At 41.7% G+C, this 25979-nt stretch overlaps 1 protein-coding gene across 2 annotated transcripts in view; it reads left to right on the top strand.

Annotated features, from left to right (window-relative positions):
• LOC124146351 (delphilin-like) overlaps positions 1-25979 on the top strand; it is a 65497-nt gene that overhangs the window by 23851 nt on the left and 15667 nt on the right. The window contains exons 6-19 of one of the 2 annotated variants that reach the window (XM_048392205.1): positions 1253-1408; positions 2181-2272; positions 4581-4699; positions 4908-4978; positions 8916-9064; positions 11254-11304; positions 12349-12493; positions 15964-16109; positions 20036-20070; positions 20330-20507; positions 20755-21399; positions 22240-22343; positions 23803-23881; positions 24284-24343. In XM_048392205.1, coding sequence (XP_048248162.1) covers positions 1253-1408; positions 2181-2272; positions 4581-4699; positions 4908-4978; positions 8916-9064; positions 11254-11304; positions 12349-12493; positions 15964-16109; positions 20036-20070; positions 20330-20507; positions 20755-21399; positions 22240-22343; positions 23803-23881; positions 24284-24343 — 2030 coding nt within the window. The remainder of the gene's footprint in view (positions 1-1252; positions 1409-2180; positions 2273-4580; positions 4700-4907; positions 4979-8915; positions 9065-11253; positions 11305-12348; positions 12494-15963; positions 16110-20035; positions 20071-20329; positions 20508-20754; positions 21400-22239; positions 22344-23802; positions 23882-24283; positions 24344-25979) is intronic. The other variant, XM_048392206.1, reaches the window with a different exon arrangement.

Genomic DNA, 25979 nt, shown 5'->3' with positions numbered 1-25979 from the left:
TCATCAGAATGTTATTCTCTAAAAGCAAATTACTGACTTTATTCATCTTCCGGAGGCGAGGGAGTTAACTGACCTATTGACCAATCAGATTCCACCTGTCTTATCGCTTGCATTTGCTTCAAGCAACAGTTCCAGTCAAGATGATTTGACCAATAATCAAGATCTAGATTGTAATAAATGGGTCTTACCTCGCGAAGTGCAATTTCGTTACTCGATTTTGATTGGACTATGGATAGACTCGTTAGTCCAGCCAAAATCTAACTCCATAATTCCTGCCTAGTTCGGCAAGGGTGGAAACTGGACCTTTATAGTGAATTAACTCCCTGGCCTCAGGAAGATGACTTTGTTAAGTCCATCGACTGTTTTGAGCAGACTGTTTACAATGAGGAGGACATTCAAGAGGGACTATGCTAAACATTCTAAAGTCATTTCCATTCCTGCTTTTGACGTCATGATTAATAAGTATCATAATTATCATAATTATTCATGAAATTTGACGCAAACCAAACATTAATGCCGAGTGCCAGGCAGGATAACGAGTACCATTTTTTTAACATCTTTTGGTATGACGCAGGGATGGAACCACCAACCCTTCATAACCTGGGAGATGCTCCACCCACTGGACCACGGAGGTGGTCGCTTTGGTACACAAAAGTTAGGAGAGAAACAAACTTGTGTGAACTTAACAATTTGAATCAAACTTACTGGGACTGCAATCAGACCTTGAGTGTCTTATTATGTCTTTATCTACTGTAACCCACAATGCACCAGTCTGACACCATGTTTCTTACTGTTGGATTATTTCAAGAATAACCCACTCCACAAATCATCAGCAGACTTAATATGCCTAAATAATTTATTTTTTCCCCTGCAAATGTCAAATTAAGAAAAATGCTAATGTATCAACATAAAGGAACTTGTCATGAAGTGAAAGAAACTGATGTTAGATATATACAACTTGCTCAGCTGTGGTAATAATTGGCAGCCATGTTTCTTTTTCTGCAGCCAGACAAGCTACCATTCTTTTCACAGACTTCTCCAAGAACAATGACGCTAGGTTCATCCAGTGTTATTTGTCAATATGACAAACTATCTTCTCAACTATGAAATCCTATCTTTTGTATACAGCATTACAGCTAGGTACCAGACAATTAATTCAGCAGGGATTATTTTGATTTTTTGGCTTTCTCAAAAGATTTGATCTATATTTCCATGTAATGGGATAATCATATGATATTTATATCCTCTATAGAGTGATCCAGGTCATACGAGATGATGGCAGTTTTGGCTTCATCATCAAGGGAAGTAACCCTGCCTACATTGAGAACCTGGATGAAGGTGGTCCAGCCGACAAAGCAGGTCTTCAGCCACGAGACTTCATCATGAGGCTCAATGGCATCGATGTCAGGTGTGCTATACTTTATACGCTGCTTGTTCAAAACAACGACTTTGATGAAAAACAATTAACATAAATCTTTTGCACTTAGAACTAAGAACAGGAAAAATGGCCTGTTTGATATGTTGTTCAATTACAATGTTAAAGTGATGCATTATATAGAAAAGTAATTACAGACATTGTTTGTAATTCCTTCTTAAAGTCATCATTTAGGCACTTTAAAGTTCTCATGGTGTGATTTAATTAGTCATCAGGCAAACTTACATCTAAGTGATTTGCTTATTTTTCTTAAGGTAAAAGTTGATTTAGGGCATTATAAAGAAAATGAATTTGGAGGTGGGGATTATGAGTTTGACTGACTTTAAAAAAAACTGGAATTAGAAAAAAATATGTTTATTGACCTTTGACAAACATTTTGGTCGCGCTTTTTACATTTAGGTGAAATGAAAAAAACATGAGAATTATCACCGCTATTTGTAAGAAGTAAAAAATGGTGAATAAAAAATCTTTATTCTAACCAAAAAGCAATGGATCATCTTACTGTATCTTTTCGTGACTGTATTTTATGGTGTGAGCAACAGGTTTGTTTTTCATTCATTAGCAGCCGTACTACTGGAGGTTGAAAATGTATTTTGTTTTTCGACCACCTATATTGATATTTGTAAACTTACTAATAAAAAAAAAAGGCTCAAACAACTTTTATTACCGATATGTCGTCATATTAAAGTAATTACAAATGACATTTCTTTGTTGTATCTAAAGTGATGCTACATTTGCCTTGTAGGCGTGCTGACCACAATCGCCTTGTGCAGCTGTTGAAGGACAGTGGGACGGCGCCAACCTTGGAGGTGCTGCGCTGTGTCGGGGGACTCAACTGTGAGTAGCAGACGTCACATGACCAGAAACACTCACTTTTAATACTGTTAACAGACACATTTTATATTAGATTAAGATATTTTGCTCTGAAAAAGATTGCTCTCTGAAATGGAGTTGATCTGATGTGATCACTTTTTAAATTCTATAATAGATGTAATTACCACAAATACCATAAATATTGACCCTGGAACCGTTCAACGTGTTCAGCTCTCTCTATAAAAAAGACTCCGATGTGCTTCTTGAATTTGATGCCAACTAAACTTGATTCAGCAAATATCAGTCCTACCAGCGATATTAGGGTGACATGTATAATTGTATGAAGTTAATCACAATACACCATTTTCTGCCAGTATATATCAAGGCACATTTTCATTCATTAACTCAAATCTACCCGTATCAACCGTATTGAGCATCCTGCTCCAATTAGCGATCCCTGACCGAGTCCCTGACCGAGTCTAGACCAATTTGTAAGTGTTCTTTATAAGTGCCCCCTACTAAGCCTGAAAATTTACAAGACATATTTTCTTGTGTATATTGCAGATTTGTTAACAATAAACAGCAGTGTGGAGCGAGTCAGAATAGTTTTATGCCACTTTTAGCAATATTCCAGTAATGTCACAACGGGGACTCCAGAAATGGTACCCATGTGGAGAATCTAACCCAGGTCTTCAGCGTGATGAGCGGACGCTTTAACCACTAGGCTACCCCACTGCCCCTATTAGTGTAGAAGGTGTATATTATTGCCAAGTAGCTATTATAAAAAATGCTTTAGTTACATCGAACTAATTTTGTTCACTTCCCTGGGTGGAAGGGTGGAAAATGGATGTTTATAGTCAGTTAACTACCTTGCCTCGTGAAGATGGGGGTGTCCTGACAAACAAGGTTTGACTTTACAGAAGAAACAACTGATGTAGTGTTGATGATGCTCCGTGGTTTACTCATCACAGTCGTTCAAGCTGCACACACAATGTGTAGAACTGCCATGTTTATGTTTATCAATCTTGATGTTTTGCCTGCTTACCCCTTGTTCCTCACTGAGCATGTCAACTTTCATCACAAACAATACCTTACTTCACACTGCCAAGAGCAAGCAGCTGTGATAGAGTAGAGTAATGGGAGAATGTCTGTACATAAATCTACTTTAGGAAACATATGGTTAGGGATTAAATCTCTTAAAATTGAATTATGGACATTTCTTTTTACATCTGAAGTCCTTTTCAAAATTGTTGTTGTTGTTTTATGATGATGATGATGATCAATAATCAATAATAATAATAATGCAAAAATATTTAAATTAAGACATGTGTTTTCTATTTAGTTCTAACAGCATATGTTTACAGTTATTTAATTTCTTATTAAATTAAATTTATTTTTGCACATGAAGCCCCAATCAAAGTTGTTCATGATTAATGGTATTAATAAGATACAAAAAAATAAGCGAAAGGTACTTTAATCTGTTACAATGCAACTGTCCATAATCATTCTGGTGTTAGGAAATACAGATGTTATCAGATGTTACTTGTTGGTGGATAAATAGGTCATTTCCCCCCCCCCCCCCCCCCGTTTTTCTGGAATGGCATCAACATGCTTCCTGGAATGCTGCACAGGTTCAGTGGGATCAGCTGGCACCGACTGTTTCCAAACGTGCAGCACTGAATTACGGTTTACTGGGTGAGATGGGGATAAGATGCAAATAGCAGCAGGATTCCCATCATGGCTTCATACCCTTTGAGGAACATTACCCCACTCCTTGAACAATACACATAGCTCTCCTGGTATACATTGGATTCATATGTTACACTTTAGACTGTTATGAATCCTTGTGTCATATATGTATTTGTCAGTTCTAAGAAATGGGTTGTTTTCCCCATATGGACCCAATTTCACTTTCAGATTGGAAGTTTAGTTGAGATTTTGTTTGTTGAAAACCTAGGTTTTTTTCAGGCTTAATAATAATATGCTTCAAATCCACACTCTAAAGCATGCTCAGAGTGTTGCATTATTACCCTGGTCAATGGGTCAGTGTGCACTCGAATTTCATTCTCAACACCATTGGGAGTATACAACCCAAGCTGTCTGTGAGGGACTAGAATGTTTACATTACCATCTCACCCTACCGGGTACCCATTCACTGCTGGATGTGGAGGCACATTTCGCCCAGGACACGCATGAAGATGTTTAGATGTGTTCTTTAGAAGTAAAGTGTGGAAGAATTTTTTTGATCCATGACTGAACTAGAATTAATAGTATTAATTGTAGTAGTTGGTGATTTTTAATTTTCTGAGTTGTCACCCTCTTTCTTTTGCAGCACCAACCATCAGTCTGAGTTCACTATCCACGGATTCATCTGAATCAAGCCACGCCTCCACAGAGTGGCTGAGCAATCAGAAGTTTGTCGATAAAGAGGGTCGCACATTCAAGCACAGGGTAGGTTGGAAACTAAGAATTTAATTCAAATTCAGTCTTACTTTTTATTCATTTATTTTAATCTTATAAGTTTGAAAAATATCAAAGTATTAGTAGTATGTTCAAATTCTTTGTGTTAATGTTGATTATTTGTAAAATTGATTATAATAATATCAATATTAATTATTAATAAAGTTATTGTATAATGTGCTGTATTTTTTCCTTTAAGGTTGATTTTCTGTTGACATCGAAGGAGAGATCTCACCTGAAGAGATCAATGCAGACCTATGAAGTGACGCGGTGAGTGACGGGTTTACTGCAGGTGTGGGTGTGAGTTATGGGGGCTTACTGCAGGTGTGGGTATGCGTTATGGGGGTTTACTGCAGGTGTGGGTATGAGTGACAGGGATTTACTGCAAGTGTGGGTGACAGGGATTTACTGCAGGTGGCTGTTATGGGAATTTAGTACAGGTGTGTGAGGGATTGAGATTTAGTGCAAGTGTGATTGTGAGTGACAGATTTACTGCAGGTGTGGGTGTGAGTGTTGGGGGTTTACTGCAAGTGCAGGTGTGGGTGACAGGGATTTACTGCAGGTGTGGGTGACAGGGATTTACTGCCGGTGTGTGTGACAGGAATTTACTTCAGGTGTTGGTGACAGGAATTTACTGCTGATGTGGGTGTTACGAATATTTAGTACAGGTGTGTGAGTGATTGAGATTTACTGCAGGTGTGGGTGTCAGCGACAGGGATTTACTGCAGGTAAAAGGGTATGTCTAAGTAACACTAACATAACATCCACAGCTGAAATTATTATTGAAACACATGTTAAGAAAATTTACATATTCATTTCACCATATCTATCAATACCCATATTTCCTGTCCATACACACGTCATCAGATAAATCCTCAGTTTGCCGTATCCATCGCCAACCATTCACATAATAGTCGTGATCCTGATGATCACCATGTGCAGTGCTGTCTAGTTTCTGTCATCAGCAATGGGTTTATTGTTCTACATGAACAGAGACAGTAGAAATATGACATTCACTTATAAACCCAGTTTATGACCTGACTAAGTTGTGAATGTAGAGTTATACACTGCTGCATGTTCACAACAATCTGTCAATGTTGACACCGGGGAGATACAACACTCTCACTTACCATGTGATAGGCTCCACACGTGTCACTAAGGGAGGTGAAGCACGACAGTAGTCCCGAGCTCCTGTTGCTCCTCCTCGCTGAGTTCACCTGTAGCCTGCACTGACTCCTGCCAAATGTTTCCCCATTGACTGTAAACTGCCTTCCACTACTGCCTCACATACACTGCCTGGTGAACCCTTCTCACTGCCTGGCACTCGTGTTGGACTTGCTGCTGTAGATGTACACCTAATTTCTGACATGCTTTAGTGTTTCCACCTCTTGACTGCACCGCGAAGCTCAGCGTGTCTGCCTTGTTTTGAAATGTATGTAGATCTAGGGAGCGTGTCTGCCTTTTTTTGAAATGTATGTAGATCTAGGGAGTGTGTCTGCCTTGTTTTGAAATGTATGTAGATCTAGGGAGCGTGTCTGCCTTGTTTTGAAATGTATGTAGATCTAGGGAGCATGTCTGCCTTGTTTTGAAATGTATGTAGATCTAGGGAGCATGTCTGCCTTGTTTTGAAATGTATGTAGATCTAGGGAGCATGTCTGCCTTGTTTTGAAATGTATGTAGATCTAGGGAGCATGTCTGCCTTGTTTTGAAATGTATGTAGATCTAGGGAGCATGTCTGCCTAAATGTTTTGAAATGTATGTAGATCTAGGGAGCATGTCTGCCTTGTTTTGAAATGTATGTAGATCTAGGGAGTGTGTCTGCCTTGTTTTGAAATGTATGTAGATCTAGGGAGCGTGTCTGCCTTGTTTTGACATGTATGTATATCTTGTGATCGGCAAGTAGGTATTTATTGTATATAGATTGCTTCAGGTGTTTTCTCGGTGTTTTCATTGACTCACTGAACCATTCGTTCACTAACTCACTCGACTACTCAATCAACCACTCAACCAATCATTGACTCAACCAACCACTCACTCAACCACTTACTCAACCAACAACACAACCAACCACTCACTCAACCAGCTACTCAACCAACCACTCAACCAACCACTCACTTAACAACTCTCTCAACCAACCACTCAACCAACCACTCACTCAACCACCTACTCAACCAACCACTCAACCAACCACTCACTTAACAACTCACTCAACCACATACTCACTCAACCAACCACTCAACCAACCATCCCTTGGGCACGCCAGAAACCTATGATTGTGGGTTCGAATCCCAGTTCGCCCCGATTATATTTCTAGGTTTGTCAGCACCATACCTGTGCTCGTGGGTTTCACCGAAGTGGTAAACATCTGAGACTCGCATCACTTCGGGCTTTCCTCCCACATTAAGCTGACACGCTGTGATATAACTGTAATACTGTTAAAAGCGGCGTTCAACCCAACTCACTCACTCACTCACTCACTCACTCACTCAACCACTCAACCACTCACTCAACCACTCAACCACTCACTCAACCAGCCACTCAACCAGCCACTCACTTAACTACTCACTTAACAACCTACTCAACCACTTACTCACTCAACCAACCACTCACTTAACATCTCACTCAACCAACCACTCAACCATTCACTCAACCAACCTCTCAAGTAACAACTCATTCACTCAGCCAACCACTCAACCAACCACTCACTTAAGAACTCACTCAACCACTTTCCTACTCAACCAACCACTTAACCAACCACTAACTTACTCAATCAACCACTCAACCAACCACTTAACCAACCACTTACTCACTCAACCAACCACTCGCTTAACGACTCACTTAACAACTCACTCAACCATTCACTCAACCAACCTCTCAAGTAACAACTCATTCACTCAGCCAACCACTCAACCAACCACTCACTTAAGAACTCACTCAACCACTTTCCTACTCAACCAACCACTTAACCAACCACTTACTCACTCAACCAACCACTCGCTTAACGACTCACTTAACAACTCACTCAACCACTTACTCACTCAACCTTAACTAAATCAACCACTCAACTAACCACTTAACCAACCACTTACACACTCAACCATTCACTCACTTAACGACTCACTTAACAACTCACTCAACCACTTACTCACTCAACCAACCACTCACTTAACAACTCACTCAACCACTTACTCACACAACCAACCACTCAACCATCCATTCACTTAACAACTCACTCAACCACTTACCCACTCAACTACCCACTCAACCAACCACTTAACCAACTACTTTCTCACTCAACCACTCACTCACTTAACGACTCACTTAAGAACTCACTCAACCAACCACTTAACAAACCGCTTACTCACTTAATGACTCGCTCAACCAAGCAGTACTTCACGACTCAATCAACCACTTACTCACTCAACCAGCCACTCCACCAACCACTCAACCAACCACTCACTTGACCACTCACATACACCTGTCCATTGTTACACATTGTCCCACAAGGCAGGCAAGTACAGGCTCTTCAGAGAGTGTTGTGAGCTTAAAGTATTGATCAATCTGGATCCACATAAATTCAAACAAAAACCTTCATTCCCTGTTGTGTCTGTGCTGGAGATGAAACTGAATGATAAACAACAGATTTCATGTAATAGTTTGTATTACATGGTAAGACAAAGCAGTGGGTATGCTCTTTGGTGGAAGAATCCTAGGTTTATGGGTTGATGGGTTTCACATTGTGATCTGTTTCTCTGTATTGGTGATATAAGAAATCTGACCATAACTATTTGTATAGTTGTTGGTTGGTTTGTTGTATAACGCCACACTCAGCAATATTCCAGCTATATGACGGCGGTCTGTAAATAATCGAGTCTGGACCAGACAATCCAGTGATTAATATCATGAGCATCGATCCACGCAATTGGGATCAATGACATGTATCAACCAAGTCAGCGAGCCTGACTACCCGATCCCGTTAGTCGCCTTTTAGTTTTGTTTTGGTGAATGATGAATTTGTACTGTAAAAAATATAATAGTATTTATTCACATCTTTTAACTAAAACAGATTGTATGTTGTGTATGGTATGTTCCTCCCAAGTCTGCCTATTTTTTGTATGGTTTGAGATAGTGCCGAGTTGCAGTATCATTGCAATTTAGTAAGGGATTCTTTTTCATATATTTTATGTTTTGTGCCTTTTTTCCTCAGAGATGTGGTGGAGCTTGAAACAAGTCTGTCTGAAATCCTGGACACACCATCAAAGAGGACATTGTGGATGTTTGTGATCGCCCGTCTGCCTCCGCAGCATCAGGAGTTCTGTATTCACCGAATTAGTCTGCCCCAACATGTACTGCTGGGTGAGTTTACCCTACCAAACCAATACCCACTGCCATGTGAGATCCATGTACTCTGCCCAACCAATACCCACTGTTGTGTGAGATCCATCTACCCTTCCCAACCAATACCCACTGCTGTGTGAGATCCATATACCATACCCAACCAATACCCGCTGCTGTGTGAGATCCATGTACTCTGCCCAACCAATACCCACTGCTGTGTGAGATCCATGTACACTGCCCAACCAATACCAACTGCTGTGTGAGATCCATGTACTCTGCCCAACCAATACCCACTGTTGTGTGAGATCCATCTACCCTTCCCAACCAATACCCACTGCTGTGTGAGATCCATATACCCTACCCAACCAATACCCGCTGCTGTGTGAGATCCATGTACTCTGCCCAACCAATACCAACTGCTGTGTGAGATCCATGTACTCTGCCCAACCAATACCCACTGCCATGTGAGATCCATGTACTCTGCCCAACCAATACCCACTCCTGTGTGAGATCCATGTACCCTGCCCAACCAATACCCACTGTTGTGTGTGATCCATCTTCCCTGCCCAACCAATACCCACTGCTTGGTAAGTAACACATACACACCCAGCTCCATGAGTTTCATCCACACTTCCACATCTCCACTACTATCAGCCTCCCTTCAATTCAGTTCTGTATCCAGCATTTAAATATATTCACAAAAGGAATTTCGAACCCACATGCTAGTTAACCCAAAACAGTCAAGAAACATTTGAGAAGCGGTAATTTTCTCTGCTCCACCTGCCAACTGCCAGCCTGCATGAGATAGCCCAGTAGAAGCCCTCAGTGTACACGGACATGTTAAGTGGTTCAGACAAAGTAGCAGCTAGAGAATTAAGCAAATGTGTGGAATGAAGACGGTATCCTGAGTGTGTTATGTGCACCTCCATGAGCAATACACCATGTCTTTACCATATTCACTGACAATTAGGGAACGACTTGGGAGGTACCCCACTGGTGAGGCAGCATGGCATCCTCTGCTTCTCCATCAGGGAGCGGCACTGGCACCTTCATAATTACTTCCCCTTTTTCACATCCTTAGAAAACAAACATTTCATGACTTCCAGTATAAACATCTTCTTGAAAAGTGTCTGACTGGAAGAGCTTGTGACTTGAAAAGTGTCCATCTTCAAAAGAGTCTGATTTGAAGAGTGTCTGACTTATAGAGGGTCTGACTTGAAGAGTGTCTGACTTATAGAGGGTCTGACTTGAAGAGGGTCTGACTTATAGTGGGGGTCTGACTTGAAGAGGTTCTGACTTGAAGAGAGCCTGATTTATAGAAGGTCTGACTTATAGTGGGGGTCTGACTTGAAGAGGTTCTGACTTGAAGAGAGCCTGATTTATAGAGGTTTGACTCATAGTTGGGGTCTGACTTGAAGAGGTTCTGACTTGAAGAGAGCCTGATTTATAGAGGGTCTGACTTATAGAGGTTCTGACTTGAAGAGAGCCTGATTTATAGAGGTTCTGACTTGAAGAGAGCCTGATTTATAGAGGGTCTGACTTATAGTGGGGGTCTGACTTATAGAGGGTCTGACTTGAAGAGAGTCTGACTTATAGAGGGTCTGACTTATAGTGGGGGTCTGACTTGAAGAGGTTCTGACTTGAAGAGAGCCTGATTTATAGAGGGTCTGATTTATAGTGGGGGTCTGACTTGAAGAGGTTCTGACTTGAAGAGAGCCTGATTTATAGAGGGTCTGATTTATAGTGGGGGTCTGACTTGAAGAGGTTCTGACTTGAAGAGAGCCGGATTTATAGAGGGTCTGACTTAAAGTGGGGGTCTGACTTATAGAGGGTCTGACTTGAGGAGAGCCTGACTTGTAAAAGGGTTGTAACTTATAGAGAGGCTCTGACTTTTAGAGAGTCTGACTTATAGACGGTCTGACTTATAGGGGGGTTCTGACTTATAGAGAGTCTGACGTGAGTGAGTGTGATTGAGTTTGGTTTTACGCCGTTTTTAGCAATATTCCAGCAATATCATGGCGGGGGACACCAGAAATGGGCTTCACACATTGTACCCATGTCGGGAGAGTCTCACTTGAAGGGGGTTGTACTTGAACAGTGTGTTACTAGAATAGCATCTCACTTGACGAGTGTCTGATTGTCCGATGATTCTCATTTTCAGAAATGACCATTGCATGAAGTCACTTTGTTGGAACTTTATGTTTCAGAGGTTTTGCGAACACAGCAGAAAATAAATGGCCATGGGCAAATGACAGCAAGTAAGAAGAAAACTTATTTATACATTTCTTACATGAAAAACAATTTCTTAACTTCATAAACATGAGAAATGGAACCAAAAAAATCAATTTACTTCCCTCTCAGTCAAATGATAGGAATCAGCTGCAATAAGGGATGAGTCAGCAGTCCCGAGAGAGGCACGTTTGATATACAGTAAAACCCTGTTAGTCTGGGGACCCTGCCTTCCACACAACTGCTGTTTTTATATAATGTTACAGTGACATTACTAGCTGCCCAGGTAGTAGTATTCTGGACAGAACTTGGCCCACTGGAAATGTTCAATTTTCGAATTTGAAATATGGTAAAAAAAATTCTCAGACATGTTTAAATGATCTACTAGCCTGTTTTCTGTTTTTACACTTGGAAGTGTTGGACTACGGCTTCATCAAATACATAAAAATGCCTAAAATGTGCAGTAAAGACTAACTTTTCATACTTTAGAGAAAATAAACTGTGAGCAGGTCTGTGACCAAAGACAATTTTTTTTAACCATTTGTTTGTACTGTCCCTATCTACATCTCCAAAGAATATCAGCTTGGGTCAAAGACCTACTCCTGTTCAAATGTTGAAAAAGAATGCTTTGTGAAAACTTCTAAAGTCAGTCTCTTTGATACATCAAAGCCTTATGTATACAGGGGTAGATTTAACAACAAATCTGTATGTAGCCAGCAGGGCTTGCTCCTTTTTAAAGTTACTGGCCCTTCTCCAAACTAACTGGCCTTGATGCAGGAGGAAAGGCCAAAGTCTTACATGTTTACCACTTAGGTGAAACCCACAAGCATGGATATGGTGCTGACAAACCTAGAAACATTAAAAGGTAGAATCTGGGATTCGAACCAACAATCACAGTTTTCTGTCACGCCTAAGGGGCGAATTGTGCCGCCTTTGACAACTGGGCCACACCTGATGGTAATGAAAATACTGACATTAAGAATGTATGTTAACCATGTCGTCCGGGTGTATGTAATACTCCTCGTGTAAATGGTAGCTTGCACTGGTTATCCTACATTGCAATGTTTTGTCAGATGGTCTCCAGCAGGCGGGGTGGGAGACCCACATCGGGACGTCTGCCCGTCTGCCCGCCTCCTTCCAGCAGCAGATCGAGTTCCTGCTCACATCACAGGAGCGAATACAGATCAAGCGCTCCCTCCATATGTACGAAGAGAACAGGTGGGAAAACATGGATTAAATATATTCTCATATAAGCTCCTTGAATGAATTGATTTTCTTTCTTGGCTGAATTATTTTAGTTGTGGTTTCATCTTGTTTCAGTTTTGTTGCTGAGTCAAATAAATTGGAAAAAGGGTGGTTGGGTGGTGTTAGATTTATAGGGAAACTTGGATCTTCGAAATGTCTATTTGTGCCCAGAGTTTTTGGGAAGGACAAGGTAAAGAGTTAGTTCCCTTTTCCTATTGGCCTGATTTGAAGTTTAGCTGAAATTAATTATGAGACTCCCTGTGAAGATCCAGGTTAGAATTGGTCTTCAGCAACTCATCATATAAGCTGGAATATGACTTTGTGTGGCTTTAAAAAAAAAAAAAAAGTTAAGAGAGGTGACAGGGTAAACATAACGTCTCAAAATCTTAGATAATATTATTGTTAAAGATTTGTGTAAGGGGATGTGTAACCTAGTTTTACAAAAAAACATCTTTCATTAACGTGCCTTTTTGAAATGTTCTTCAATTTGTTTTAAGTTAGGGCATAACTTCCATTTGGTAACAATTACTTTTGCAATGCAAATAAAACATAATTATGAACAAACCCATGTATAAGTATCTTACATTTTTTTCTGTGTGTGTAAACTAATAATCCTGTCTTTATGGAACTGGCTTCAACATTCCACGTGGGTAATAACACTCATAAGCATGGAACAACATGCTGGCAACGTGTACAGCTTCATCATCATGTCCATCTCATTAAAATGCCAGGCTAACACTCAAAGCACTTAAAGTTAGGCACAGAATTATCTTCATCAGCACCATATTGAATTAGAGCTGCTTTCAAGTTTCTGTATCAGTTTCTGTATCAGTTTCTGTATCAGTTTTTTATCCACTTCTCTTTTTGTCCACAGAGGCCTTACATTTTTCCACTTGGTTTATTGATCTGCCGACCTTAAAAAAACTAAAAACTCGGGAAACAGATATAATCAGTATTGCTGAGGCTTTATGCTGGCAATAGTAAAACATTTTGATGACAAAACTAATCGCAAACCTTTTGTTTTGGCATCAACTGAAATAATAAAATAATACTTAAAAACAAACTCTGGTGTCATTTCAAATTATTTAGAGATCCAGTGAGCATCCTTTTTTTTTCATTTCTTCTGACCTGATTAAATCTCAAAGCCACTTTAAAAGCCTGTTGTAGGTATTTGTAATTATTATTTTTTCTTATTGCAACCTACCATCTAAAGCTTTCAGTAATAAAACCTGTAATCAAAGTCTGACCTTAGGCTAAACAACTAGTATATGATTTCCACACTTGTGTAGAGTGTTAGCCCACATCCCTATGTGATAAATAGCCATATCCCCCACATGTTGACAGCACCATGAGGCCTGCAAGCACTGTGTATGGCAACATAACCCCCAGTGATGGGGATATGTTGTTTATAGTGCAGTAACTTCTATTGTGTGTTCTGCCTCTGTGGAGCGTGTATTGCTGGACCTGACAAGGCTGATAATATTGCCAAATGTTGGGCTGTTTGAGTGACCCGACCCTGGCCATCATCTCCCAGGGAATCCATTTATCTTCACTTCACCAAAACCTTGCATCTCAAAGGAGCCATGAAGCAAGAAATTGTCTGTGCTTTCATTGCTGTTCTCTCTGATGTATTGGAAATTGATTTCAAAACTTCTTCTTTTTCGTGAATGAGATCATAGCAAGACTGTGGTATAGGTTTTGTTCGGATGATTTCCTTGTGGTATATATACGTCATACAGATAGGTTTTATTTTTATTGTTTTTTAAAGAGTTCTCCTTTTTTAACCCTTTGAGAGGATGCTACATGGATACTTCCTGTCTTGAGTATTAATGGTTCACTATTTGTTTGTTTGTTTGTTTGTTGTTTAACGCTGTACTCAGTAATATTCCAACTATATGACGGCGGTCTGTAAATAATCGAGTCTGGACCAGACAATTCAGTGATTGATAGCATGAGAATCGATCCACACATTTGGGATAGGAGGCTAGTAGAAATTACCTCAGGCCAATAAAATTATAGTTCTACTAGCCCATAGGGCCTGTAAGTGTTTTGACATATGCTAAACATTTTGTATGTCCTTTCGATTCTCCTGTTAAATCGCTGCACTAGATAATTTGGAAGAACCTTTCAAATCTATAAATATTGAAATTTGAAAACCTTCTCATTTTACATGGACTATACTTTAACTAACGTTTTGCATTGCTAGCAGAAACCAAATATCCTACTTCCCTTGTGGTGGGCGTGTTTGTTTTTTGAGTTAATTTCATCCATGGCCCAGGGTTTCAGTACTTGCATCATTGGTCTAGGTGATACATTTCACAAATCTCAGTTGGCCCCTGCCCACCTCTCAGCAGAGCTCCAAATAAGCTGTGTATTTGTGTAAAATACACAAAATATATCACCAATACCTAATTTTAAGTTCATACAAATAAGCTTGAAATTTAAGAACAAACAATCTCTAGAATGACAACACTCTGCATGCTTACCCAATGTATGATTTAATACTTGCGTATCAGCACACAGAAGATACAAATTAAAAGCTGAGTGAAAGAGCATTTTTGTCAGAATTATTTTAGAAACGTCTATAAATGTCCATTAGAAAGGACCCAAGGGAATTGAAATATATTGAATTCCCAAAGAAAACTATCAATACCCAATGTAAATGATCATTTTTATAATATGGGTTTTCGGACGCTTAAGAAACATTCATAGTTTTCTCTCTAATCACATGAACAACTGTAAAGCATCTCGTTCACTTATGATAGACAACTTTCTCTTAAAAACAAGCCATCATGTAAGTATTTACAATGTCTGTGTGATGCTACTCCCCCGTTATATCGCGAGTAATCACGATAACCATGGCTGTCCGAAAACCTATGATCCGATGATATATATGTGTATGACATTGTTCTGCAGAGATGTGAAGTCTTTGTACATGTGTATGACATTGTTCTGCAGAGATGTGAAGGCCCTTTACTTGTGTATGACATTGTTCTGCAGAGATGTGAAGGCCCTGTACATGTGTATGACATTGTTCTGCAGAGATGTGAAGGCCCTGTACATGTGTATGACATTGTTCTGCAGAGATGTGGAGGCCCTGTACATGTGTATGACATTGTTCTGCAGAGATGTGAAGGCCCTGTTCATGTGTATGACATTGTTCTGCAGAGATGTGAAGGCCCTGTACATGTGTATGACATTGTTCTGCAGAGATGTGAAGGCCCTGTACATGTGTATGACAGAGATGTGAAGGCCCTGTACATGTGTATGACGGAGAAGTGAAGGCCGTGGTACATGTGTATGACATTGTTCTGCAGAGATGTGAAGGCCCTGTACATGTGTATGACATTGTTCTGCAGAGATGTGAAGGCCCTGTACATGTATATGACATTGTTCTGCAGAGATGTGAAGGCCCTGTACATGTGTATGACATTGTTCTGCAGAGATGTGAAGGCCCTGCTGAATGAGCTGGAAGAGATGCTGGACACACCATCCAAGAAGACATTGTGGAAGTTTATCCTGCCGCTGCTGACGTCGTCGCACCAAGATATTGTCAAGCGGAGACTTAATTTCCGACAACAGTACATAAGTAAGTTCCAGTATTTCTATAACAGAGGTTTAGGTCTTATTTCTGATGTTATTAATATTAGAGAAAGAGCCTGGATAGGTACATTGTAATTTTTCCCTTAAGTCTTTATTGCATAAAATATTTTTAAAATTGTCAACAACAATTAAGCAATGTAAATTGAAGATGTTTATGGCTGCTTCACTTTAAGCAAAGGATGCGTTAAATCAATATGTTTTAGGAAATGTTTTGAAAATGTGAGAATATATTTTGATGTCTAAGTCTCCATGTTCTACCCTATTGTGTGGGGATCTGAAATATTATCCATAAGAATCTTTGAAATAAAAGTAATAAATGAACAAAGTCCATGCTAAGTTAATTATCAGATTCTCACCCACCTGTCTTCATTCAAAATTCCTTGCCTCACTCAATTTAATACGAACAAGAGGATTTTATCACAATGGCTCATTCTGCAACCAGTAAGATGGTTTCCTTGTATGGTACAGTCTGTTGCAAAAGAAAGGATTTTTTACGTTTCAACAACTGGGTGAAATCTATTAATTGCTTCAGCAAGATGATAAAGGCTCTAGCCTGCCAGAAATAATAATCTTTAGAATATAGTCACAAGAACTCCTTTGAGCATTAGAACTGCAACCTGGTAATCTACTACACATGCTATGGTTCTTGTATTCATTGGAGTGTGTCCACTGATGTGTCATGGATTCTGGCAATCAAAGAGGTTTGTTTTCTGACCCTCTTCAATCAGTCAGTCAGATTTCTGACGCTACATTGGTTTCTGTCAATCAAAGTGGTTTGTTTTCTGACCCTCCTCAATCAGCAAGTCAGATTTCTGACTCAGCAATGGATTCCTACATTGGTCCCGCTGACGATGACCTTCACGATGACCTTGCAGTTCAGGAAGAGATTGAGATCGGTAGATAGGTGTTGTGTCTGCAATCTGTCACATTGCTCTGTTTAAGCGCACAACATATTTTGTTTACTGAATTTCAGACTTTCACAGCATGTAATCGTGTGTCTTCACTTGTGATTCTGTCTTGACAGTTGTACATCTTGTTTTGTTATGTCATCTGTCCTGTTTGAGCTAGAACTAATTACTACATTATTACCATGATTACAGCACAAATATTTCAAGTACATGTATCATGTAAGTAAGATCTAAAAAGCTGATTTGTAACATCGAACACTGCCTAGTATTTCATTCATACAAAACTTTATTGTTACTACTCTTACTACATTTTGATTTTGATGACACTGTCAGACGTTCTGAATACTTATCAATATAAGTCTGAATGTGTCGAAGCACATGACACAGTGTCACTATGCACTTGAACACTGTCCCATCCCTGTGAATAGACAGAGCACATCTGTCATTATCAGAGGAAGAAACTGTTTCAATCACCTGTGGCAATGTTAAGTGGTTGGAGCAGTATCTTGACAACACAAAAGACCATGCAGGTCCTGTTTCTGACAGAAATAGGTCGTGCCTTTTCTTGTGTCATCATTTACTTCATTGGTGCAATATTGCTGAAAGCTGAGTAAAACCTCGTTCACTCCTATGCTGAGACTGCAGTCACAGGTGGACTGCTCCAGACAGAGAGAATTGGCCACCGGTTTTGACAACAACAATCCATTCCACACGACCAATCAAAGAATCAATTTGCTGATTGTCCATATCAATCCATTGCCTGCGTGTTCTTGTCCCACCATGATGTAAGACCCAGCTGTGTGTCCATCAACACAGATATGTCCCCCAACACTGACCAGTAAGATGCCTCCCAGGCCAGTGCTCTGCCCATGCGTCTGTCCTTGGTCTCCCAGCAGCCTGTGCTGTGTGTAACAACCATTCACATTTTGTAGTCCACATCCTCCTGATGTCCCACATGTTACCGATGGCGGCATCACAACACATCCACCATACTCTTTGCATGACACCATCCCACCACTGGCCAGTAGCCTGTCCTTAGGGAGTGACCATTTGATATCATTGTGCTGTCTCCTGTACCCTATTGTTCCTCAAGGTGTTCCACCACTTAGTGTAGTGTGCTGTCTCTTCGATCCAATAGTTCCTCAAGAAGTCCCAACACTTAGTGTAGTGTGCTGTCTCCTAGACCCTATTGTTCCTCAAGGCGTTCCACCACTTAGTGTAGTGTGCTGTCTCCTAGACCCTATTGTTCCTCAAGGCGTTCCACCACTTAGTGTAGTGTGCTGTCTCCTAGACCCTATTGTTCCTCAAGGCGTTCCACCACTTAGTGTAGTGTGCTGTCTCCTGGACCCTAGAGCTCCTCAAGGTGTTCCACCGCTTAGTGTAGTGTGCTGTCTCCTGGACCCTAGAGCTCCTCAAGGTGTTCCACCGCTTAGTGTAGTGTGCTGTCTCCTGGACCCTAGAGCTCCTCAAGGTGTTCCACCACTTAGTGTAGTGTGCTGTCTCCTGGACCCTAGAGCTCCTCAAGGTGTTCCACCGCTTAGTGTAGTGTGCTGTCTCCTGGACCCTAGAGTTCCTCAAGGTGTTCCACCGCTTAGTGTAGTGTGCTGTCTCCTGGACCCTAGAGTTCCTCAAGGTGTTCCACCGCTTAGTGTAGTGTGCTGTCTCCTGGACCCTAGAGTTCCTCAAGGTGTTCCACCACTTAGTGTAGTGTGCTGTCTCCTGGACCCATCTTCCTGAGGCTAGGGAGTTAATTGACTTTAAAAGTCCAGTTTTCACCCTTGCCGAACTAGGCTGGTATTATGGAGTTATATTTTGGCTGGACTAACAAGTCTATGCACAGTCCAATCAAAATCGCGCAACGAAGTCTGGTTCATAAACTGCCAAACAGAATTTGTTCGCTTGCAGGATTTGCAAAGCATGTGCATCGACAACTCGGTCTCAACAGATATTTTGCTAATCTCTTCATGTTTTTAATGAAGGCGCTCACGTGATTTGATGCACTTCATGATATAAGACCCGTTTCATTTTAATATAGATCTTGATTATCGATCATAACGTCTTGACTGGGCGCCACCATTTTGTTTGAAGCAAGTGTAAGTGATATGAGAGATGGAATCTGATTGGTCAATAGGAGGGACATAGAAGGGACATAACTCGTAATAGCCACTGGTGGCGCTACGATCAAGCCCAGCAATTCCAGCCAAGTTCGGCAAGGGTGGAAACTGGTCTTTAATAGTCAGTTAACTCCTTTGCCTCGGGAAGATGCCTAGACCCTCTTGACGTTCCACCACTTAGTGTAGTGTGCTGTCTCCTGGACCCAAGAGTTCCTCTAGACGCTCCACCACTCAGTTTATTATTCTGTCTCCTAGACCCCAATCTCTAGGACCCGCTAAACAAAGATCTGAGGACATACCATTACAAGTCACGTCAGACCAACCTTGCGCGAACTTTAACCGTCCAATGGTATGACCAATCAGAAGGCAGCTTTCTCATGTTTTACGGCACTAATTTCAAATTGGCGGCTACACTTCGAAACATATTTTGACAGATTCTCGGTTACAAATTTGAAACCTGAACAAAAGAACATTCTGGGATGGATAATAGATTGTCTAGATTGTATGGATTCAGTCGTTAAACCTGTAATTATCGTTCGGAGTTAAATTTTTCGAGGTTGCATGATTAGACATCACATTCCAACTGTCACTTTCACAATCTGGTAAGCGATGCTCTGATTGGTCGGATGAAAGGTCTTTCTGACGTGACCCCTAATGGGATGTCCTCAGATCTTTGTTTAGCGGAAGCAAGAACTGAGGTCTGATTTTAATGAGATTGCCTAGACCCCAGAGTTCCTCCAGACCTTTCACCGCTTAGTGTAGTATGCTGTCTCCTGAACCCTATAGTTCCTCAAGGCGTTCAACCACTTAGTGTAGTGTGCTGTCTCCCAGACCCTATAGTTCTTCCAGGCTTTCCACCACATAGTGTAGTGTGCTTGTTCTTGTTCCAGGGTCTGGGAAAGTCCACCACCATCAGGAGGAATTGGTAAGACATATATCTTTCAATTCTTTCAAAAGACTGTCGTAAATAATCAGGACTACAACTATGATATACAAGCTTTCGATTCCAAGCACTCTGCTCAATGAGTGACTATAACGCAGAATCAGCAATAGTGCAGTTATTCGCGGTGAAACCCTCTGCTGTATGAGAAATGGGCTATATCACATAGATGAAACATAACAATTATAGGCAAACTAAAACAAGCTTAAGTTACTCACCATTGCGCATTTTCATGGTCATTCAGTCATCGTCTGATGATGAAGAAAAGACCAGCTCAGCTTCTTCTGAATCTATTGAGTGGCGTCCAAAATCCAAAGATCACAAGGAGAACTCTGAGCGTGCGCTGCTGTGGGAGTTGGAGGAGACGAGGAGGGCAGTGCAAGAGGTCAGGGAGGCACTTATGAGCAGGACGGTCCTTATTGGTAAGAATTGGGAGCCCAAGAGATCTGTTTGTGGAACCCAGGTCATATTTGTCACTGTTACGTAGGTTACCAGGTTGCACGTGAGGAAAATGTCACTAGTTAGATATGTTTGTCTCATCACATAAATTTGAATAGTCAGTATTTATGTCTAGATGATTAATAGTATTGTTAAACATTACATGAAGAATTGTATGTTTATTGTCCATTTAATCAACGTTTTGTTAAGTGTGTCTTTTTGCATTATTAGCAGGTGATCCCAATGGTGGCCCCCTGTTGGCTAATGGTGATTATTCAGACTCAAAGCGGTTTGTAACGGTGATCCCGATTGGGTACCAGGGACAAGAACCTGTGAGGCACAGTTCTCATGGCAACATCCCAAATGGAATGCCCACACAAGTAAAGATCCATAATAATCTGAGTCATACCACGTCGACGGAATCGTCGCAGAGCTCTGTCGGCAACCATGTGATGTATAGTACAGATGAAACAGACTATCACACAGACAAGGATTTATCCAACTACTCTGGCGACACGTTCAACCAGAAGGCCATGGTGGCCCTGAAGGAACTAGATGCTGTGATGGCTGCTGAGGCAGAGGAACTTGACCGACCTGTGGTCAACAAGAGTCATCAGACTAATGGCGTTTTGGGCCCTAGGTCCCCAGCCAAGAACATTACCATAGTGACCAAGAGTGACCAAGTTGCAGTCAATGGGGTTGTGTCGAGGTCAGGGAGTAGCGTAACTGCCCAGAGCATCCAAGTCTCCAGATCCAATAGTAATGCCACTGCTCGGAATGGCATGTTTGCTGCACCAGCACAAGCGCCACCACCTCCACCACCTCCGCCACCACCACCGCCACCACCGCCACCACCGCCACCACCTCCACCTCCAGGTAAAGTGTCTTGCTAATGATAAAGTAAAGCAACAAGACCTATTGTAGACATTGGGCAGAAACAGTGTAACTATATCCTCTGATACAGGTTGAACCTCCTTTAGACAAATAGACTAGTAGGAAATACTGTAGTTAATGTACTGTACCAGTAATATATCAATCTGCAACTTAGAGATATTAATCTACTTAGTTCACAGAGTGACAACACAGGGACACTTGTTATCATGGTACTATGAGCAGCCTCAGCCTCGGCCTCATGTCCTTGTGCTCATTAAAAACAGCGTTATGGCCATGTGACATCATATTTATGCCCATGTGACTTAATGTCCATGGTCATGTGATTACAGCTCTATGCCCATGTGGGGGCGGTCGGGTAGCCTAGTGGTTAAAGCGTTCGCTCGTCAGGCCGAAGACCCAGGCTCGATTCCCGACATGGGTACAATGTGTGAAGCCCATTTCTGGTGTCCCCCGCTGTGATATTGCTGGAATATTGCTAAAAGCGGCGTAAAACCATATTCACTCACTCACTCACTATGCCCATGTGACATCATCTCTTATGGTCACGTGACATCAGTTCTGTGTTCATAAACATCTGACCACTGACACCCATGTTTCAAATCGAAGAGTGAAACCCGACTTCCTTTGGAATATCATGGATGATAGTAAAGGACCAATTGCAGTTCATCTTCATAAAATCTGATTGTTGTCAATATTTTGTGTCGTTGTCAATCAGTAAAACAATTTTCATAATGTAGGTTTCAGTTTTTGCATGTAACACCTCTTCTGCTGTTGTTCATGCTGTAACATATGGACTACGGATTGTTCTCATCCTGCCTTCAGGTCCCAGCAGCAAGATCGAGCCTGGCGGGATGAACGTGAAGAGGATCAACTGGGAGAAACTGGACAACAACATCGTGGAGAACACGATATGGAGAAATGTCAATGTGAGTAGCTCTGGAGAACATGATATGGAGAAATGTCAATGTGAGTAGCTCTGGGGGACTAGCTTATGGTGGAATGTCAATGTGAGTAGCTCTGGGGGACTTGCTTATGGTGGAATGTCAATGTGAGTAGCTCTGGGGGACTAGCTTATGGTGGAATGTCAATGTGAGTAGCTCTGGGGGACTAGCTTATGGTGGAATGTCAATGTGAGTAGCTCTGGGGGACTAGCTTATGGTGGAATGTCAATGTGAGTAGCTCTGGGGGACTAGCTTATGGTGGAATGTCAATGTGAGTAGCTCTGGGGGACTAGCTTATGGTGGAATGTCAATGTGAGTAGCTCTGGGGGACTTGCCTATGGAGAAATGTCAATGTGAGTAGCTCTGGGGGACTTGCTTATGGTGGAATGTCAATGTGAGTAGCTCTGGGGGACTAGCTTATGGTGGAATGTCAATGTGAGTAGCTCTGGGGGACTAGCTTATGGTGGAATGTCAATGTGAGTAGCTCTGGGGGACTAGCTTATGGTGGAATGTCAATGTGAGTAGCTCTGGGGGACTTGCCTATGGAGAAATGTCAATGTGAGTAGCTCTGGGGGACTTGCTTATGGTGGAATGTCAATGTGAGTAGCTCTGGGGGACTAGCTTATGGTGGAATGTCAATGTGAGTAGCTCTGGGGGACTAGCTTATGGTGGAATGTCAATGTGAGTAGCTCTGGGGGACTAGCTTATGGTGGAATGTCAATGTGAGTAGCTCTGGGGGACTTGCTTATGGTGGAATGTCAATGAGAGTAGCTCTGGGGGACTTGCTTATGGTGGAATGTCAATGTGAGTAGCTCTGGGGGACATGCTTATGGTGGAATGTCAATGAGAGTAGCTCTGGAGAACATGATATGGAGAAATGTCAATGTGAGTAGTTCTGCAGGACTAACTTATGGTGGAATGTCAATGTGTGTACCTCTTGGGGATGTGCTTGGAATGTTTGGTCTAGCAAGCACAAGAAAGTTGGAAGAAATGCTTCTGGCTGATGGCAGACTGTTATACTGATTGTATACAAGCTATATTCTTTTAAAAAAAATAAACTCAAAAGAAGGTTTCACACATTATACACAGATGTGTATTATATAAGGAGAATACTAAAGAGAAATAACATTGGAAACCAAGGACATCACATTCCAAATACTGATTCAATCAGATTAAATGATTTCTTATTTGAAGTTAGATCCTGCAGCCATTCTAGTCAACACAAGCTGCCCTAGTTGTGGTTTGGTTTGAACTATTGAACATGTCTTGTATTCTCTAATACAAATACAGGAATTCAAGTTGGGTCATTATCTGTGAATTCAGGCTTGACTGAGATGTTCTTGCTGATGTGGCTACTGGTCATCATCTATTGTAGAGCAATGATAATTTTTATATCTAGATTTTATGGATGTACCTTAATGCATGAGAATGTTTAAACCTTCAGAAAGACAACGCTTCCTTGGAAAAGATGGTGAAGCATATGGAGCTGGAAAACCAGTTTAGTACCAAGATGCAGAAAACACGTGAGTCAGACTCAGATTACATCTAGAGGACTTCTTTGTTACCTATGAAAGCAAAGATTGGTAGTAAGATCAGCATTAGAAGCTGGACCTCATCTCATAGTCTGTGGGATGAGGTATCAATGGAACTAGCTGATTAGCAGCACAGATTGTTCCTTGTATGCATCATCATCAATACTTGTGGCTGACATGTACCTGTTCTACCGCAAAGAAAACACACCATGATGAATAGATGGTTCCTCCCTATGGAAGCAAGGTAAATTTAATTCTAAGATTCAAAAAAAAATTATTACAGGGATTTTGTGCTACCTTTAAGGCAATGAATATAATATATATACAAGTAAACATCAAAATTATTCACATTTAAGTCCATAACTCAAGGTCTCTCCCTTTCTTGGATTTCAGATTTTCATGAGAAGCGTCAGGAGCTCTGCATTCTAAATCCAAAGAAAGCATACAATGTGTGTAAGTATATCCGAACCTTTGGAGAATGTCTGATATTTACCATAAGGTTATGTAATTAAAGGACTTTTCTACCAACAAAAAGTGTGAATGGACATGGAAAATGAAGGCCAAGGCGAGTGAATGTGGTTGTGTAAATCATTGAAATTAATATATCTATATTTCTTTCTAATCAGAAATACAATCAAATTTCAGGCACTCCTTGTTTGTTTCTGGTACCGTGTTCATCTTTACTCAAAGTTCCCAGAACTCATGAACAGATAGACTCAGGTTAATCTTTGGCAGCTGGTTCTGTCCATGTCCCGCTTCCTGTACTCTTCTCTCTGTTGGCAGCAGACCTGGTTCTGTCCATGTCACTCTTCCTGTACTCTTCTCTCTGTTGGCAGCAGACCTGGTTCTGTCCATGTCTCCCTTCCTGTACTCTTCTCTCTGTTGGCAGCAGACCTGGTTCTGTCCATGTCCCTCTTCCTGTACTCCTCTCTCTGTTGGCAGCAGACCTGGTTCTGTCCATGTCCCTCTTCCTGTACTCCTCTCTCTGTTGGCAGCAGACCTGGTTCTGTCCATGTCCCTCTTCCTGTACTCTTCTCTCTGTTGGCAGCAGACCTGGTTCTGTCCATGTCCCTCTTCCTGTACTCTTCTCTCTGTTGGCAGCAGACCTGGTTCTGTCCATGTCCCTCTTCCTGTACTCTTCTCTCTGTTGGCAGCAGACCTGGTTCTGTCCATGTCCCTCTTCCTGTACTCTTCTCTCTGTTGGCAGCAGACCTGGTTCTGTCCATGTCCCTCTTCCTGTACTCTTCTCTCTGTTGGCAGCAGACCTGGTTGTGTCCATGTCTCTCTTCCTGTACTCCTCTCTCTGTTGGCAGCAGACCTGGTTCTGTCCATGTCCCTCTTCCTGTACTCTTCTCTCTGTTGGCAGCAGACCTGGTTCTGTCCATGTCCCTCTTCCTGTACTCCTCTCTCTGTTGGCAGCAGACCTGGTTCTGTCCATGTCTCCCTTCCTGTACTCTTCTCTCTGTTGGCACCTGGTTGTGTCCATGTCCCGCTTCCTGTACTCCTCTCTCTGTTGGCAGCAGGCCTGGTTCTGTCCATGTCTCCCTTCCTGTACTCTTCTCTCTGTTGGCACCTGGTTGTGTCCATGTCCCGCTTCCTGTACTCCTCTCTCTGTTGGCAGCTGGTTGTGTCCATATCCCGCTTCCTGTACTCCTCTCTCTGTTGGCAGCAGACCTGGTTCTGTCCATGTCACTCTTCCTGTACTCTTCTCTCTGTTGGCACCTGGTTCTGTCCATGTCTCTCTTCCTGTACTCCTCTCTCTGTTGGCAGCAGACCTGGTTCTGTCCATGTCACTCTTCCTGTACTCTTCTCTCTGTTGGCAGCAGACCTGGTTCTGTCCATGTCTCTCTTCCTGTACTCTTCTCTCTGTTGGCAGCAGACCTGGTTCTGTCCATGTCACTCTTCCTGTACTCTTCTCTCTGTTGGCAGCAGGCTTGGTTCTGTCCATGTCTCTCTTCCTGTACTCCTCTCTCTGTTGGCAGCAGACCTGGTTCTGTCCATGTCCCGCTTCCTGTACTCTTCTCTCTGTTGGCAGCAGACCTGGTTCTGTCCATGTCTCTCTTCCTGTACTCCTCTCTCTGTTGGCAGC

This window comes from Haliotis rufescens, unplaced genomic scaffold, assembly GCF_023055435.1.
Source record: "Haliotis rufescens isolate VD_foot unplaced genomic scaffold, xgHalRufe1.0.p SCAF_11, whole genome shotgun sequence".
Classification (NCBI taxonomy): Eukaryota; Metazoa; Mollusca; class Gastropoda; order Lepetellida; family Haliotidae; genus Haliotis; species Haliotis rufescens.
Note: the sequence above shows the minus strand (reverse complement) of the source record. Positions and strands in the feature narration are given on the sequence as shown.